Genomic DNA, 19,477 nt, shown 5'->3' on the forward strand with positions numbered 1-19,477 from the left:
GTTTGCGAATAAGTCGAGCGAATTATTACGAAAATTAAATATCGGATGTGATTGAAAAATTTAGATTTAATTTAGAACAAACATTCAATTTAATGAATTTAATTTTATTGATTTCAAAATAATTTTCTGAAGCTAAATTTTGCCTTGGCTGCCGTCTCGGATTTCCCCGGCACGTGCTGCAGCAAATTTAATGCAAGGAGACGGGAAAGATTACAAGAGAGAGAGAGAGAGAGGGAAGCAAGATGTCTTCCGCGCTTGCCTTCTTCCAGCAGCAACCATATAGTAGCCGAGTGGATGAATTTTAAATCGCCGAGCCTTTAGAAATGCACCGAATCTGCTTCTTCTTTCTTTCTTGCCTGCTTGCAATCTTTTTCTCTCTCACGGGCGCGCGACACTTGGCGAATATATTTATATATATATGTATACGATAGAGAGGCGAAATGAGGCTCGGGTGCATGCACTATGAGAGTTTGCTGCAGCGCCACTCGCTGGTTCATCGATCAAACGCCTGCATCTGCACAACCCTTGCACCCCCGCCCCCGCGACCCACCCTCCACGCCTCCCTCTCGCCTCCTGACCACAGTTAAACCTGATCTCAACCTGAAAGAAATTATTCTAGACATCTAAAAGAGGAATTTTTTTTTATAAAAAATCCAATTCAATTTATTTAAATTAAATCACGGGAATGCAAAAAATTTATATTTTTCCTGTCAAAAACAATTTTTTTTTAAGTTTACGGGAGTTTCCAAAGAAATGTTTTGAAACCCTCGTTGAATTATCTGAAAAACAATTCTACAGCTTATTATTTTCCGAGTGTGCACGATTTTTTCCATTATATAACGGCAAGTTTTGCTTTTTTCAGGGATAAATCCGCTCATGCATGGCAAATTACGCGCGTTTGAGAATCACACTGCTGCTGCTCCGCTTTCGAAACGCGGAATGCATTGGGGTATTACGCGCAAATGCTGACGCCGGGCGCAATATTTCTCAATTGGTGCGATGTTTACGGCATTGGATTTAAGCGTGGAATGTTGACGAATCGAGTCACGTTGCCGGAGATAAAGAGGAATCAGCGTTCGCCGCAGCTCCCTCTTTACCGCTTTTCGGACCAGGGATGCTGCGAATTATGTGTATGTGTGTGTGTGCACGGCACACGTGGCGCTCGTTGCACCAATTCGACGCGGGCGGTGCATGTCATATATTATAGTGCTCCCTCCAATCGATGCGCTGAATTTACAATGGGGCCAATTACATATTGTCACCGACGACCGACCAGACGCGTGCATCAAGCTCAGACCCTGCGTGGGCGCTAAACGCTGCTCTCCGTGGCATTACACGTTCGTGTTTCGCAAAGGGAGAACCGTTACGGCTGCGGTTCGACTCAAGAATCAGCAGGGAATTGAGAAACAACACAGAAAAACAGAGGATAATTTTTGGATGCATTTACTGGTACCCGAAGAAAGGAAATTGCTAGATTATTTCATAACCACAAACGTTTTTTCCTATTTTAAATGATTAATTTCATTTGTACACGAGGCACAAATTAAAGATTTATAGGATTATGCGGCGTGATTGATGTTTATAGAATACGACAGGAGACATATTTATCATTGTATGATATGTTTTAAATTCTATGCAAGCTTATCAACTGCAAAGTAAAATACCGACCCATCTAGGAGATTAAATTAAAAGTTTTGATGCTCATCCATAAATTGAGATGTAAAATATCAAGAGATTCAAGTTTCAACTGATAATCTTATGAGCGCACTCTCGATCGCTTAAAAATAAGTTGCTGAAATATAAATTAATATTTTTAACTGTTTTTAACAGAGATATATTCATGAAACAAACATTTTTCTAATCTCCAAGGTGTGCCTTAAAAGATTTCTAGAATTTAAACGTTAACAACTCTACTCAACTGTAAAATATATATTCCTGAATAGTCAATTAAAGAGTCAAAATTTCTATTCATACTGTATTTATTTCAAGATATCAAACAAAACTGATGGAAAGAGAAAATCAAGACTATTTTTGATCGATTTTAACGTGTCAAGTCTGACGATAAATTATATTTATTTGCGCACGTAAAGAAATCAGTTTTGTTAAGCAAAACTAATTTTGTGAACTAGAAAAAAGTATATATTGATGAAAAAACAAGAGTTTGGCTGACAATGAGACGAGCAGCACAATATGCGTTCATAAAGCTCATTGCAATTCATATTCATGGAAACTTGCGCTATCTTGTAAACATAAATCCAAAACACGAGTCCACCATTGAGAATTCAAGTGCGTCTTTTAATTACATAATTCTAGGAAACGAAAAAATTATAGATGTAGAAAGTTAATCAAGACATTCAGAATGTTTAGTTGATTTTAACACGTTCAATCCCTTGATCAAATAATTCTATGAGCGCATCCAACGTGAAAATTTTGTTTAGTTAACCTTATTTTTAACAATAAAAAAAATTATAAATTGTTGCTTAACCTACAGTTAGATAAAAATAAACAGTGCGATGACGTCTAGATACTCATGCTATGTAATGCACACATACCTGAACAACCAGAGCATCGAGGAGTCAATATTGTCTTTTCATTTATTTATTTTCAGGAAACACACAAAATTGATTTAGAGAGAAAATCAAAACATTGAGAGTTTTTAGTAAATTTTAATCTGCTCGACTCTCTTGTTTAATTATTTATTATGATTTTTTTACACGCGTGCACCCCATGTGGAAATTTCAGAATTCATTTTGTTTAAATAACCTTATTCTTAACTCTAACAATTATAAACTGATACTAAAAACATCCAGTTTAATGACAACTATTTTTAGTCTTTGGATAAAACTAAATAGTAAAAGGAAACAAAAAGCTGGGCAATACATCCTAGAATGTTGGCTTGTAGCACATTCTCAAGATGTCAGCCCAGTAAATTTCTAGACACTCATGGTATCTAATCCACATAAACCTGTACAACTAGTGCATCGTAAAGTCGAAATCATCTTTACATTTATTTATTTCCAGAAAATATTCTAATCAATTAAGAGATATAGTCATAAAATTAACAATTTTCTCTTCAATTCCAAATAAAGTTGTCTCCATTTTGAAAGGAAATAATATTTATTTGATCGTTGACTTGAAATTCTCACAGAGCATGAAATTGTTTTTGTAATATCCATCCATTTAAAGAGTTAAAATTATCGATACATAATATATGTGGTATCGTTTCAAATAATTTGTATATTTAGCAAATAAAAATAATGAATAAATGTCCAATCATGAGCATGATTAAATTAGTCAAGCTTAATGTGTTGGAAATGAGAATAAGCAGATATATCCTGTATATAGAATTCACTACAGGCGTGACAGCATTTGTCCTCGTGCTAAACATAGCAGCTCATCCTAAAACTCGTGGCGTTGATAAGTTGTTTATATTGTTTGCTAATGTTTATTTTGCGAAAGAGGTATTTTATTTTAAATGCAAATATTGAGAAATTTAGCACTGAAATTCTTTACAAAGAGATAAAAATTCAAAACCAATATTTTATCAAAGTTATAAAAACATTGAAATTTGTATTTGTGTGTTATAACTTAGTGCAATGAAATAAGGATGATTTTAAATAAAAAAGTGAAGATTCCAGAAATTACTGACTAAAAAATTTCTGATTTAAGCGTACTTGAGCGTAGACTGAAATTCGGTTGTGTATTCTAAAATTGTCCACGCGCGGCCTGTTCATTCACAATCGTCAAACACGCTGCCGCCGCTGCTGCGATGGTATGTCGCGTGTATGTTAATGAGGCTCGCGTGGCGATCGGTTCGGCAGGGGTTAATTAGTGCCGAAAAGCAGAAGAAAAGAAAAAAACGCGAGGAATCGTAGTATAGTGGCGAGTCAAAGGGTGCCTCGGTTGCCAATTCTGCATCAGGCACGCGCGGCAACGTTGTGGATCGATTTGTGTTCTCTCTCTCTCTCTAACTCTCGGGCAGAAAAGCAGCAGAAGCATTCTCTCGTGCACACAGAGGGATTTTGTCCCGACCATTCGGCCGCCGACGAATCAGGCACCTGGGCGATTTCAGTATTTTTAGCGGCCGACAGGCGTCTTGGACGGCGTCCAAGGCTCGAAAACGATGCGTTTACCGCGAGCGAATGTGTCGATCGTTCCGCACCGCGAGTGGGACATCCGAAGGACACCGGAGGGACAGGGGGCCACGTGACTGACCTGTCATAACGGCGGGGGGAGCAGGCGAGTCGCCGCTGGCGGACAGATCATGCTGCTGGAGGCGGCGCGGCGGCAGCAGGTTCAGCGTCGGCTGGTGCGCCGAGGAGGCGGCCGACGAGGACGACGACGAGCAGGTCGACGACGGCGACGCCACCGTGTCGGCCGCCGAATCAATCGGCTTTCTCGCACGCGCGGCTGCTGGGGGCGCGGAGGCCGCCTAATCCATGTCCGCCGCGCTCGCGAGGAGACCAGAGACAATGAGAAGCGGCGCTGAGCGGCGTTTGGCGAACACTGCCACCACCGCCGCTACTACAACGCCATACCACGGAGTTTGTGTCTTCTCTCTGCTGGCCGCCCGACGCCGCACCACTCGCGTGCGCGGCCAAGGGGGCTCAAGCCAGGAGCAGCGCACCCTCTCAGACACCACCGCGAGTCGCGAAAACCCCAATTCTCTCGCTAATTTGTAAAAATTCTTTAATGGAGTTGATTGTGCGAAAATTTCCATACGACAGATTTTCAACCCTTAAATTTGGTAGTTATATGGTTGGTTGAAAAGGGGCTGCAATTGAAAATTGCTCCTTAAAATCTTAGCAAAATTCATTTGAAGCGATTTTAACCAAGTTTAAGAATAAATATCACCCCCACCCCTTTCCTAAATTATGGTGTCAGGATACAGCGCCTCCAGTGGTCAAAAATTCAAATATGAGGGAGCATCTTGATGATTAAAAACGTGTCCAGAAAAATCTTTGTTGCCTGTCTTTGGGGGATGATTTTTGACCAAATTTACCTCGGAAATACTTTAAATTTCTTTGAAAAAAGTAACTAAAACGTTTTTTCAAATGATGAGCCCTATCTCCCTACTTGAAATCTTATTTTATGACTTCGCAACAAAGAGGGTTGCATAGATCTTGACTAGAGGAATTGGAATCTGCCAAGAACACTGAAAATTTTGATTTTTACTGCAGCAAGATCCTCTTTTGGCTAATATTGCATTATTTTTCAGACCTGAAATAAAATCAAACTGAAAATTGTAGCCAAAAATGCAAATTTATGTTCAATTGTGGTAACACGATAGGCAAAAACTAACCAATTGATTTGAACTCAACTTTTCCTGAACACCAAGAAGTGTTTCACCCTTTTGCTAAAAGCCTGTAGCTAAATTTTTCCTCTTAAAAATACATAATGTGAGAATTGCTATTCTTTTATGCACTTCTCTACGTGCACATTGCACTTTTATCGCGGTTTCAAAAGACGAGGAAGCGGACGATGACTGCGCACTGCTCTGCTCGATTCAACTGCAAGCCGCATCCAACCGAATTTGAATACAAAGACTGGAATCAGAGGGGATTTTCCTAATTTGCTGAGTTGCCCTGAAGGAACGTTTGAAACAAAGGCCAGCTTGCTTTTTCTAGCTGTCAAAGAATAATATGTTTAAATTATTGTCAACCCAATAGGTTGTTTTGCAAGGAACGACAATTCTTTGAGCAGTTTTTATAAATTAAATTTTAGATTATAATGATTAGAAACCCCAGAATCCCAAAAATAAGCGGGTGCGGTTTATTGAACGAGAAAGTTAAAAATATATTTATTTCCAACGGCATTCAGACTCGACTGAATGAGAGAGGAACGTGTGTGCATGAGTGAAATTCAGCGTAAGGATTACATTTTCAGTGGCGCCCTCCGCGTGCGGAGATGCGGCGCTTGATAAATCGAGAAACTCCCCGCGGAGTTTGCGAACAAGGGTTGAGATATGAAAAATTCAGATCTCGGGCGCGGGGGGAGAGGCTCGAAATGAGAAGAAAAATGAAAACGCACCAACTTGAGCGTGCTGCGAATTGTAGAGAAAAAAAAAACACTCGCCGAGGGTTGATTCGCGTTTCTTTGTCGCGCGCCGCAAAGTACCGGAGACAGCTGCCAATTGCTATTTTTAGTGACACATTGGAAACAAAGCAAGCTGGCTTATCTGCAGCTAACATCGTGTTTGCATGCGGAAATTAAAAAGAGAGAAAAACGCAGCATGTCGGGCCGATTTATGGGCAGACCACGCCTGCCGCGAAATAATCAATCACCTTCGGAGCTGGGCGCACGCAAAATTACTTAGCGCCATTTTTACTCTCCAGCCAATTGAATGAAATATCGACGGAAAAATTGCTGCGAAGCTTTTTTCTTGGCACTGCGGGGCTTTTAAACGCCCCCTTAATGGATGAACTTTACTCGCCATTTTGTAATTAAAGAGGAAATCAGCCGGACATCATTTGAAAATTATCAGAATAAATAAATAAATGGCTTTAATAAGAAGTTGATCAGATATTTAGTTTTATCAAAGTGCTGCAATCAAAAGGGTACCTTGCTGCGATTTAAATTAAACATTTTCTTCAAAAATTACAACGCTTAACTATATTTTCTATCGTCGAGATGTCTATCCAACGGTGTGGAATCGTTTGTTGAGAAATAAAATAAGATTTCAAGTAGGAAGACAGGTCCTCACCATTTGAAAATCATGCAGCCACCTACCAAATAATTTAGAGTCTATTTTGGCTTTTTTTTAAAACCTTAGGGAGTAGATTATTTGTCAGGAATAAGGATTTTCTGGAATTTTGCAAAATCAAACCTCTATGATGAGTTAATTTGACTCGATTTTTGCCATTTTTTTAACAGCAGACTCAGATTTATGGATTGAATCAAACTTTTATTCCCTCTTTGGTCCACTTGTGGCGTTAAATTCAAGACTCATCCAATTATGTTACGTTTATTATTAAAGCCGTGCAAAAGAAGCTCCTTCTTGGATCAAACTTCTTACTTTCTCGGTCCTCCATCCTACTTTGAAATTTAGTAACATGTTTATAAATTCACGTGCCAGTGGAAGGAAACTAATCCTGCTAATCGAATCAGAGCGGGCGAATAAATCCGAAAAGTTGGGCTGCTTTTCCAATAAGCGTGAGTGCCACACAAGTCACTCTCTCGTCGGTCAAATCGCTGGCAAATGCGATTCAGTTTTGTTAGTTTGTCCAGCAGCGGCGGCTTGAGATAGTATAAGACTTCTCATGGTGTGTGTGTGTGTGTCGTTCCGTTTTTACAAGCTGTTGCGAAAAGCCGCTCGCAAATCCACCTATCCCGCCTAGAATGCATGTACTTTGGGTCTTTACATATGTATGTAGCGAGAGGCCGAGCACCTTGGCTGCGGAATTAACATTTGTGTGTGATGCGTATACATCAAACTCCTACGAGTCAGGCAACTTTTTGAGCTTCTCTCCCGCGCGCGACGGCTTTTGATCACGCTGGCCATAAGAGGCTAACGCGTGTGTGTGTGTGTGTCTATTTCTATACATAATTATGTACCGAACGAACAGAATTTTCACACACGAACATTCACACAAGTTAAGGATTTTTCCGGCTCGGAAACGTAGTTTTTTTGGAGCTTCTCTTTTTGGCCAAATGCGATTTTGTAAACTTTCCACCCTCGCGCCAAAGCCGAGAGCCAACGCTGGACGCACTAAGGACGACTTAGCGTGTTCAGCAGCTTCTTTCGAGCCAGTTTTCATCACGAGTGGGATGAATTATGAACGCGCTGGGCGCTCTACTATCATGCTGCATTTCTCACCAACTCAAGAACCGATCGATCGGTTCTAGAGAGGCACAGGCTCACAAACACTCTTTGCCCACGATTCGCGCGCAAACTGCAACCAACGGCAGAGTCACGAACTCTTTTGCGATGAAATTGCGCTGAATTTGTTAATAGGTTTGCTAATTGAGGGATGCTATTTTCAGTGATTCCCTGTTTTCTTTAGTGAGATGTTCACTGTCCAAAAGTGCTTTTTTCGGCACTTTGGAGGTTGAAAACCCACTGCTAAAAATTACTGATGGATTAATTCCAACAAATTTTTTCTTCAATTTTTTTTTGTTACAATCAGCGGGGTCCAGATTTGTGCGACGCGCAGATATGGCGTTGGGTGGAGTAAGGCGCGGAAAAACGGTCATGTGAAAATGCGCGAATAGAACCAAGTTTTGGTAAATATTTTGACATAATTTGCATTACTTGTACTAATTGTGTCTTTTGGATCGAAAAAACAAACTCTTGACACTCGTACGGGAATCTTAAGAGAGCTTTTTGTTTCCCACATTCAGACGCCATCTTGGATCTGCGCAGTGGGAACCAATTTTATCGCACATCTGGCTCCTACTGGTTACAATTGATTTAATTTTTGCAACTAAAAAGAGAATCAAATTAGCATTTTGGTTTTCTGACAATCCACAGCCTTACAATAATTTTCATAATTAAAAATTGCATGAATCAACCAATTCAGGAGGCATTTAAAAATGATTTTGCATTGTTCTCAGATGCTTGGAGGCTAACTTTAATTAATGATATGTGCTTAAATAATTTTTGCTTTTCAAAGTATATATCTTAATTGTCTCTGCAGCAGAATTAATTTCAGAAATTTACAGCATTTCAATGCAATATTTGATTTCAATTGGAGTTTAATCTACTTTGTTTTAAGTAAATAACCATGGATAAAAGCAATTAATATTTCTAAAAAAGTTAATTTAATCTTGAAATAACGAAAAGTAATAAAATAATCTGCTTATAGGTTTAATTTAAGTTCATAAATTATGTTAAATATTACCCAGTAAATTTTTTCCTCGAAAGGTTTTATGTAATGCCTAAAATATTCAATTGAAAACATTAATTCCCTCTCCCCAAATGGATGAAACATGTGCAGAATCCGCAACGCTTGCGGCTAGCGAAATAATCGAGCGATAGAGCGAAATGCAGCGGTAAATTTGCGGATTCCCAGCACTAAACTAATCAAACAGCTCTTTCGGCCTATTATCATCGGCCCTGACCGCCCCGCGGGACCCTGAAGGTGACGACGCATGCGCCGGAAGGTGCGGAAGAGCGGCTAGCGGGACAACTCATGCTCTCTCGCAGGCCCGCCGACTCGATTCCGCTCCGTTGGCCTCTCGCACGGGCGGCCACGCTGTGCATGTGAAACATGTTTGTGCACGCCTCTGTGATGTCAAATAATGCGATTATCGGTGCAAAGGGTGGCCGTCCATCCCCTCGTGCGTGCGTACGTGCGTGACGCGCGGGTGGAGCTAGCGGCAACGTTTTTATCTCACTCGCTCGCCCGCAGAATGAAATCGCTCGTGAAATCCAAACTATCCCTTCTAATCCACTCAGAGTTGCGATTTTATTTAATTGACTTTTAAAATTTTAATTTTTTCTCTTACAAAAGAAAAAACGCTAACAAAGTTTTGGCTAAATAACATTTCAGAGGGGTGAGAATTCTATAATTATTTTATCCTCATACTGGGCGAAAATGTTTGATGTCCCCTCGGGTTAATATTTCAATTAGTCCTCGCCTCTAATTAGCCGCTTCTCTGATTAATAAAGTTTGGTCAAGTGCCTGCGTATTAACACGAAAGGACGGACAACATTGCGCCACGGGTATACCAACTGCAGCATCCTCTGAGTCTCTCATCGCGCGCACTCGGTGCATTTTGCACGGCGAGTGGGCAATCGATTGCAATTAAACGGTAATTGATTGGCATTCGGGCCGAGCTATGCTGCTATGCTGCCGTCACGCGAATGCAAATCGACGACCGCGAGTGCAATCGCTGCACGTGTACGATTCGAGAAGCGAGGCAGGAGAAGAAGTAGAATTAATTTGTCCCGCGAGAAGGCCTTCGCCAATAAAGCACAAGGGGTTGTTTTTCTTTTTGGCAGCAGCCAAGACTCTTTTTGGGCTTAAAAGGATTTTTCCTGCTGAAAGCTAAACGCCGACACAGATGAAGAAGTGAAATTGCTTTTTTTAGTTATTGTTAGAGCTTTGAGCTACTGCATCTTGATATTTTATGTGCGCTAAAATAATGAATATAGAAATACGAAGATTCCTTTCTATGGACGTAAAATTAATGATCACAATTTTAATAATACGTAAACTTTACAGAAATATTTATTTATTTAAATACTGATAGATTCATTTGTTGCTGTAAAAAAAGAAAAAAACAATTTATCGTAAGCAAAGAAAAACATTAAAATCAATTTTAAATGAAAATAAAAAAATAGTTAGACATTTATATAAAATAAGATAGTTAATAATAAAATTTACATTTTATTTTAACGCTTGTGTAGAACAGACTTGACAAAATATTTACTTTAAAATAAACCAGTTCTGCGCAGATAAAGTGCATCTCTAGGCCGGCCGGGACATAAATTAGTTGCGATTTGCACAAAAAAGCAGTTGGGTGCAAAGTTCGGAGGAAGCCAACAGCCAACGAACGCGCTCTCTTTTTCATCCCCTCGCTGCTGGAGAACGCGCACAAAAGGGGGATGAGAGAGTTTGGTGGGCAAATTTCACGAGAGCCGCGTCGCCGGCTGGTATTGATGCGATTTTTACGTCACGCAATTTCGGGCGGAGCCTGCCGACGTCACAGCCGGTCGATGTGAAAAATCAACCCCTCTCCGCAGTCAGCTGTTCGCGCGTGGCTCATCCCCCTCGCACCGCTGGTTATAAAAATACCGATGTACCCATGAATATAAATATTCCTTCTCGGAATTCTCTTTGCATAATGTAAACCTGAATTATTTCTGGCCTGTTTTTCCGTTCGCATTTTAATTTCGGAAAAGTCGAGTTCGATCACACACGGTGACTGCACGTGCTGAAAGGGTTGCTGCTCGTTCACGTGTCTCCGCAGCTGAAGAGAGGCGATTAGTCCGGCTTTTGACGCTGGCTAACAGCTCACCGGCCCGTAATTGGATTTCCCAGAGGAAAATTGAACAAGAGAGTGGACAAACTCGAACCAACCACCAGGCTTTAATCAATTTGCGTTTTTTCAATACTTATAAAGAGGTTCGCTCGGCAAATAGACACTAATTAAATGAAATTAGTTCAATTGAAATTTTTAAACACTTCACGGAAGAAAAGGAATATTTTTAATGCTTTTCTATTGACTTGTAAAATTTCTTAAATAATTTATATCAGAGCAAAAATAAATTAAAGAATTTCTCAAGGTTCCTAAAAATTATTTTATATTTCAAACCATTGGAAAAACTCTTCTGCTAGTATAAAAGCAGCGTCATAAACAATTTTGATCATATCTTGCTCCCTTTTTACACTTGATAATTACGGCACGGTGATTAGCCGGGCGATTTGCGCTCTGCTGCAGATTCCATTTGCTGCTGGCTGCACCGAGAGCGAACGAGCTGCTGCAATTATTATTTTCGCAGCCGTCGGATGCACCAGCAGGCGCATTGATCCGCCCCCTGGCCGGCCGACACCACCCCAGCAGCTGACGAGGGCGAGGGTGGCGCCGCCGCCGGCACCACGCCACCCCCGCGGCTTCCGCGACCCTCTCATAGATGGCTCCAATTCGCGAATCTCGCCTTCTTTTCAATTAGCACACACACCACCTTTTATCTTGAACTTTTGCTATTTTATCGATCGTATTTCTAGAGACAATGACTGATAATTTTTAAAATGATTAAACTCCCACGTTATTTTGATTTGAGTCTAAAATGCTTTGTTGATTATTGTTTCTCCACTAACGATTGCATGAAATGACGATTGCTCATTCTGTTCTTGTCATTATGCGTATTCATGTGCATTTCCCGGAGTAACGTCCTCGACTTCTTCTCGCTCAACTAGCGTCACTGCTGGATTTTCGTAATCGAGACGCAATTATGCACTTTACACAATCCATAACTTTGGTTTTAATCAAGCGAGTTTTTAGTCGATTCAATAAAAAGTTCTGAACTTTAAGAAAATTTAAAAAAATGCCACAAGGATCTGCTATAAATTGGCATAAAAAATATAGGCCAATTTGGGCTGCTTTTTTGTATTTAAAAATACATTGGATAAATGGAAAAAATTTCGTAATAAGTAATAATCAAAAGCATTGAATTTTTTGCGCATTTTTTATTATTTTGAAGTTAAATTGTTCATGTGCTACAAATTCAACATTTTTGCCAAACTATAATGAGTTCAGGTTCTGACTACCAAGATAAAAACATTAAAAATAAATTTTTAGATAATTAATTTTTGAAATAATTTTATTTTATCTCGATTTCTTTCCATTTGCCAATTTTAAAACAGCGACGCAATAAATTACACCGAGGTGAGGTGAACAATGTGGCATTTTCACGCGCGAGGTGCCAATTCTCCAGGATTGCAGTTCGCAGGCGGCGGACGGCCGGTCGGAGTCGGCGGCTGGATTGCAATAATTATTGCGCTGTGATGTCACACGCGGCGGCGGCGGCGACGGCGGCGACGAAGACGGCGGCGGCGGTTGCAGCGTGTGCATGCACTCTGGGGTCAATGCCTCGCGAGCGCGAAATTGCAGCACGCGCGCGCGTGCGTTTGTTGTATTTGCGTTCCGACGCGTAGACACACTAGAAAAATTAAAATCAGCTCGCGCATCCCGATGCAAAATATGGAGAGCCCGGACGCGCGCGCTCGCTGAACGCCTAGGCGTGACACACACACACACTCACACACACGCGGCCGATCAAAACTCAATCAACACGTGCCACCGATCAAATCAGCACTCGTCATAGCCGCTCACCGGATTTGAAAATAATAATTTGCTGTCTCGAGGTTGCTCAAAAAGGTCTCTCAACAGAGAAATTAAGAATTTTGGTTAAAGAGGTTGATTTTCTTAAAATTTAAATGGGTTTTATTACAACTTGAGAATTACTGTCAGCATTTTTTTTAATTTTGCAAACAAAATTTCATAGTTGTTGGAGCAATTTGGCCATATTTTGAAGTTTTAAATCATGTCAACAAACACAAAAACGTGCATTTTGCTGGCTGCTGGCAATCCAAGTAGCTCGTTTTGGAAGAGACTCTTGGATTCAACGAAATACGCCACTCATTGTCAGTCAAGGCTGCGAGTCGGAGCCTCACGAGCCAAAAAACGCTCCCTGAATCCTGTTCGTTCCTATCGAAATTTCTGTCCGTTGAACCAAGACCCTTTTTTTAAATTTCCTGCTCGGCTAAAAAAATCATCAGTTCAAATGTAATTATTTTTCTCCTTTAAATTTTCAGGGATGTGAGGATAATATGCAACCCGTTGGACCAACGTGCAGTGCCGGTTGCATACAGCCAAAAGGGGGGTGGAACTACCCTCCTCGCTATTCATATACCCATGGAACGCACACCGCGTCGTACGTCACTCTATTTTAATTGCAATTTAGTCTGCGAGCAAACGAACGAACGAACAACGCGGTTCACGAACGCTGCACAAAGAGCCGCGACTGCAATCTAATACGGCGGAGGCGAGAGCGAATGCGCCCCCAACCACCCCCACAGGGATGCTGCTGCGGCGTCTCTTACGACGCACATTCCGCGACAGCGAGACGGATAGGGCTGAGGGCAAATAATGCACCTACAGTCGACCCTGGATAAAAATATCCGTGGATGTATAAAAAAAATGAAGCTGTATGATCATAGCAAAAATTGATTTTTTCCAATATCTATTATAATTTGAAAGAGAAATAAATATCTCTTAAAGAATTGGAAAAATAAAGATTGCTGGAGCATTTTTTAATTTATTTGGCTGGTGCTCTTTTAAATTTGATGAATTTATTTATTTTTTTACGGTGGTATACACTTCTTGCTCTTCCAAATAAAATCATTATGGTCGCCTTGTGGCTTTTTATCTCTCGAGAAAATTTAATCCAAAATAAATTTCCACCCCTTCACGCGAAAAAGGGCAAAAAAACGTTGGAGCGGAGCCAACAGCAACGGAAAGGCGCGTGCAGCGCGGGTTGCATGCACTCTGGGGTTGTATACAGTATGTGTGTATTGTGCGGGTGGACGGCCGAGGGCGGGCGGGTGGGGCGGCGGTGGTGGCGGCGAGGGGTGCATGTGCAGCAGCCACGCCGGCGGGTCGATATACCAGCGGCACCGGCAGGCAGGCCTAGCCGTCCGTGCACCCCGCGACCGATGCACCCAGCAGCTGGCGAACGACAACACCACGACGACCCTGCCGCCGCCGCCACCGCGTGTGTGCACCGAAGCCACGACTGAAACGGCCGGCCGGCCGGCCGGCCGGCCGGCCGGCCTGCCTCCCCCTCCCCGCCAACCCCCTGATTTCGTATGCACGGCCGCAACGTGCGTGATCCCTCGCGGGAGATTGTCCGAAAAGCGGTGTAATTTATGAATCTCGACAAATAATCGGGTTTGGAACAACGCACCCTCTTTGTTTTTCGGAGGGGTTTCACGAAAGAAAAATTGATTTTAAACAAAATTAAATACGGAAAGGATGGTGTCTACTTCAGCACCAATATTTTGCTAGAAAAATAGCAATTTAAATTAGCTAACGTTACTTTTAAAAATTTTATCCATTCCAGGGTTGAATTAATCTAGAAAAATATTTTTTTAAAAAACTGCAGATAATTTCCGCAATTTTCTTACTCTCTTTAAGGAGCAGTAATTGCAGAGTGAATTGAGCATTGATTGGTGCTCGCAAAATTATTTTTAATTAATTTGAAAATGGCGCATAATATCTAATACAGTCTGGTACATCGTTTTAAATATAATTAAATAATTATATTTGAATCTTTGTACTCATCAGAGGTGATTTTTTAATCAATAATTCGAAACGTTTGTGATTGGAGCTTTGGTATAGCTCAAAATACAAAAATCCGCACGTAGTAAAAAACAAACACAAATTTCGTAAGTTTATATAATATAATTCATTCTGCAGAACGTTCTCGTGCAAAACTGTAAAAATGCGAAATTCGGCTGTGAGTGCGTGCTCGCGAGTGCTGTATAAGCCGTCGCGAAAAGCAGCGTTGCGGCGAACGAACGAACGGTGATTGCATAAGCGCGTGGCGAGGTGCCGGAAAACGCGCGAGACCTATATCTGGAGGCAGGTCGGACGCTTGGCAGCAGCGCGTTCGAGTCTTCCTCAGGTTATTGTCCAAGTGCACTCGCGGAGAGCCCGGTGCCTCAGTTCTCACAGCAGCCACCGCTATGTTGTTTTTTCTCTCTCCTTCGCTCGCTCGCTCGCTCGCTGTGCTCTTCGTACACGGCGCGGCTGCGGCTTGGGCTGCGGCGGCGGCGGCGGCGGCAAGTGAATACAGCTAACTCCGTTATCCGTGACGTAGGCAGGCAGGTCGTTCCTTCCTTCGCATCGTACTGTACCGCATCATCCTAGCCACGTCACGCACACTCACAGTTACCTTTTGTCTTCTCGCCGGCCCGAAACGAACGCCCGCAACTCGCGAGGCCTACTTTTGCCGCCGCCGATGCACATGCAATTTGGGCCGATGAACCTTTACTTTTCACCAGGACCTATATTCACTCACCGCCGGACCAAATTTTCCCAAGTTGCACCAAATTTTATCTATTTTAATTATGATTATCTTAAAATCAATTTTTCTATCCTAGAAACGAAGGCATGGATTTTGTGAGGGCACAGAAAAATTATCAATAGTTGGTTTTGCCATTTCTGTTTATATTTTTTGCGGGAATTTTTTTGGTATATTTTTATTACTCGAGAGTGTAAAATATCCTCACTAACTGTAACATTTCTTCTTTCCTATATAGATTTTGTAAAATTAGACTTGTTTAAAAATTGTGATAGCTAGGTTTATAAAAATTAAAAATAAACTTATTAATAGGAGAAAAAATGTGGAACCTGAATTTAGTGCCATGGAGAGTTAAGCCTCTTGTTCATTTTCTCTCTTTTAAAAACATTTTGAGTGACTTTGAATGAGGAAAATTCATATTATTTCAATGAAAAGAATTCTCTATGCAATTTTTACAGAAGAAATTTGATTTCCGTATTTTGGATAAATATGTGACATCTCTAATTAATATAATGAATAAACCGAGCGATATTTTTATAAATTTATACATACCAATATGCTGATTTTTTTATGTATAAAGAGATACTTATTTTCTGCCGCTTAATAACTTTTCTAGCCTGTAGGCTTTATTTATGTCTTTAAATACAGTCATAAAAAACAATATTTTTAAAGAAACTATAAAATTAAATAAACTGATTCTAAATGAAATATTTAATATTAAAAATTTTTAATTTAAAACGACCATCTAATATTTGGATTTATATTTCTTACAGTTAATATTGTTTAAAAAAAATTAAAAAAACTTTATATTTGTAACCATGTAATTTAAATTATTGTACTTGCTGCATATCTGTTTCTGTGTATATATTAATTCCTTAAGAAGGCAGCTGCAAATTTTTCAAATCAACAGTTACGGCTCATTGTTTGTCGTTGACAATGCTTGTTCTCTGTTTAGCATCTGGCCTACTCTCTTTTTCCAGCAAAAAAGTAACTTTAAAAATCCCCGGCGAGCGCCGATCGAAATTCAAACCTCGCCGAAGACAAAATAAAATTCGCACTTCATTCAATCTGTTACGCGAGCGTGCATTTTGACGACGTTACGGCTCCTTTTGTGTTTATATATAAAAGGCGTGCCGCGGTGCGGTGCTCTTGATTGTTGTTCGCGGTCCACGTGTGTGCGCGCCTCGAAATAGCGCTCGCTCAATGTGATTAGAGCGCGGTCCGTTCGGACACCTTTTATTTCGATCTGAGCGGCGGCGGCGCGCGTGTGTGTGTTGTATGTTGTGTTTCCCTATACGCGCGTCCACACCACACGTTGCACCGCTGGATGCAGCCCGCGAGAGCACCGAAATAGACGGCCCCCGACCGACCGACCCACCGCCGCACATTGCATGCCCCTGCACTTTCCGCTGCTGAAAATCCGACAAAACTCTCGTGTCCGACCGCAAACGATAAACTCCCAAATAAAATCCCATTCAAAAGCTTTGAGAGGAGAGTTTTGGCATTTTTATATAGGGGAATAGAACCGAGCTTCCTTAATTTGCAATTTTAAATTCATTATTATTAAAATTACATTCAAGCACAGCAGCTAATTGACCTCGAATTTAGCAATTTTTACCGACTGAACGCAGTGACTATATTTTTATAAATTATTTTAAAACATTTCTGTATATTGCTATATTTAAATTGATTTCCTATTCCTATTTTGGTTGTCCTACAAAATTAATAAATATAAAGAATGGCTCAACACTCATAAAAAGTACAAAACACACTAAACCTTTTTTTAAACCTGAAAAATTTCATTCAATATCGACCAAAAAAATGATGGCTCAAATTCAGTTTTTAAACAAAACCAACTTATTTTTAAATAATAAATATATTTAACGTACATTTTTTATCAACGTGTTCATCTATATCTATGAAGCTAGATTGCTTTGGTGTGGAGAGCCAAGTTTAAGAACGGTACACGAACTGTCCTTGTACGCCGCAAAAAGAGTTTCATTCCCGTCACCACGATTTTCCTCATTTGTCGATGATGTGTTCAGGTTGCACCTGACGAGGCAACCTTTTCCACACGCTCAGGTCACTGCCACCTAGGCAATCGTCACCCTTTACAGGTAAAAAACCATTAAATAGAGAGGAAATTGATGGGAAACGATCCGCTCCTTCGTAGCAGTATAATATTTTTTTGCTTCGATGAAAGCGTATAATTGTTAATTGTTATTCAATGTTATGGTAAACAACTTGAGAAATCAGTATAAAGATCGGGTTTAAAAATTAATTAGTGCAACGCTTATCAAATAATTGGTTTTTATTTATAAGAACAAAGAATTATAATTTTACTGTTAATTAAATTCGTTTAGTAGAAAACAAATAGGAAAATGCCTCGTGTAATTTGGAGAACAAAAAGATTGGAGAGATTTTGTGAGCTCGCCAGCATAATATATAATTTTATGTAAATGATAGAGGATGCTGCCTTCGCGAGTGTGTAATGCTATAAAGAGAGGAGTTAATACAGTTAGGTTGACATGCAAGCGAAGAGAGAGAGAGAGAAAGAGAGAAAGAGAGAGATTGAGAGAGCCGGCCGAGTCGAGAAAATAGCGAAAATAAGGCGCTTTATCTGCTGCTTGCAATTCGCAGCTCGCGTGGAAACAACCAAAAATCGCGGCGGCTCTTCTTGCAGCATGTGTGTCGCGCCGACAATGCATTACAATTTACGACACGTGACTCGACAATTATCAGCGACAGAGAGCGCATATGCCGTGTCTGGAATAATTAATTAAGCAGATAATGTGTATTTCCGCATTTCCGCCTATGCAGCTTTACTAAAACAAATCTGGAGCTTCAAAATATTTGGAAATCGACACAAAATTAATGAAAATGGGTTACTATTTTCAAATTAAAAAAAAAATTAAAATATTTGCTGTACTGATAGCCGTATTTTTTTCATTTGGTAGGAATAAAAATATTAAATTTACATAAATACATACACCCAAAGCCTCTGAAAATAATTAAGTCATTGTTTTGATGAAATTTATGAGAATCTGTCGATATTGTGTTTTATTTAATAAAAAGTAAAAGAAATAACCGAAATTAAACTGTGTAACAGTTCCGAAATAAGGAAAGATCAGAAACGAAGTCAGTGAATCTCGGCTTAGGTTGCGCTAAAAAAGGCACTCCATTCATTGCAAAAATTCACGCCATTGAAGAGGTTAGCGAACCTTCAAGGATGATGAGCAAGAGCGGCGAACGAACCAGCAGTACTCGCTCACTTGCAACGCGCGTAATCCACTCCGTCTTTTGCACTACTCACGAGAAATGGCTGTGCAACGATCGCGCCAACACAATTATATCTATATTCTGATCTTTTCACCCCTGACATACACGGACACAAACATGAATGGAATTGTATTTTTTTAAATATTATTCTTTATTTACATACAAGTCTTCTTCTTGCCAATTTTATCGCTAAACGGTTTTGAAAAGCCGGGATATTTTGCTTAAAATGCTTTTTTTTAAATATTTGATTTTGCAGTGTATTGTTTTGAATTGTTCAAACTTTGATGCTCTGAGAACCAAAAATATATTTGAGAAAAAATTTTGATTGATGAAAAAATTATTTGGAGCAATTTACCAGTTGCATAAACCCTTAGTTATTGAAACCGCCAACAGATGGCGCAACCACAGACTTTCTTAAAAATTTTGTTTTAAGCGGTTTTAAGGCATTTCCGCTGCGATTTCAGACTCAATCTAGCTATTTTGCTTTTTTTTTAATTAATTTGCTTTTTTGACGTGCTGAAAACCAAAATCGGTTCAGCCATTCGCCGTAGAAACGTTGGAAAATGTTTTTTATTTCAAAAAATAGTTTTTCACGATTCTACGGCGATTGGCTGAACCGATTTTGGTTTTCAGCACGTCAAAAGAAAGCATATTAAGTGAGGAATA

The 19,477-nt window shown here is 40.2% G+C and overlaps 1 protein-coding gene across 2 annotated transcripts in view; it reads right to left on the minus strand.

Moving 5' to 3' along the window:
- The window catches only part of Hr3 (Hormone receptor 3), an 80,281-nt gene that overhangs the window by 57,904 nt on the left and 2,900 nt on the right, over positions 1 to 19,477 (minus strand). Inside the window, exon 1 of one of the 2 annotated variants that reach the window (XM_065486352.1) lies at positions 4,216 to 4,487. The exons of the other annotated variant lie outside the window; for it this stretch is intronic. Within the exon in view, the coding sequence (XP_065342424.1) occupies positions 4,216 to 4,222 (7 nt within the window). The 5' untranslated portion in view covers positions 4,223 to 4,487. Of the gene's footprint in view, positions 1 to 4,215; positions 4,488 to 19,477 lie in introns of those variants that run through there. 2 annotated transcript variants of the gene reach the window in all.

Source organism: Cloeon dipterum, chromosome 3, assembly GCF_949628265.1.
Source record: "Cloeon dipterum chromosome 3, ieCloDipt1.1, whole genome shotgun sequence".
In the NCBI taxonomy this organism is placed as follows: domain Eukaryota; kingdom Metazoa; phylum Arthropoda; class Insecta; order Ephemeroptera; family Baetidae; genus Cloeon; species Cloeon dipterum.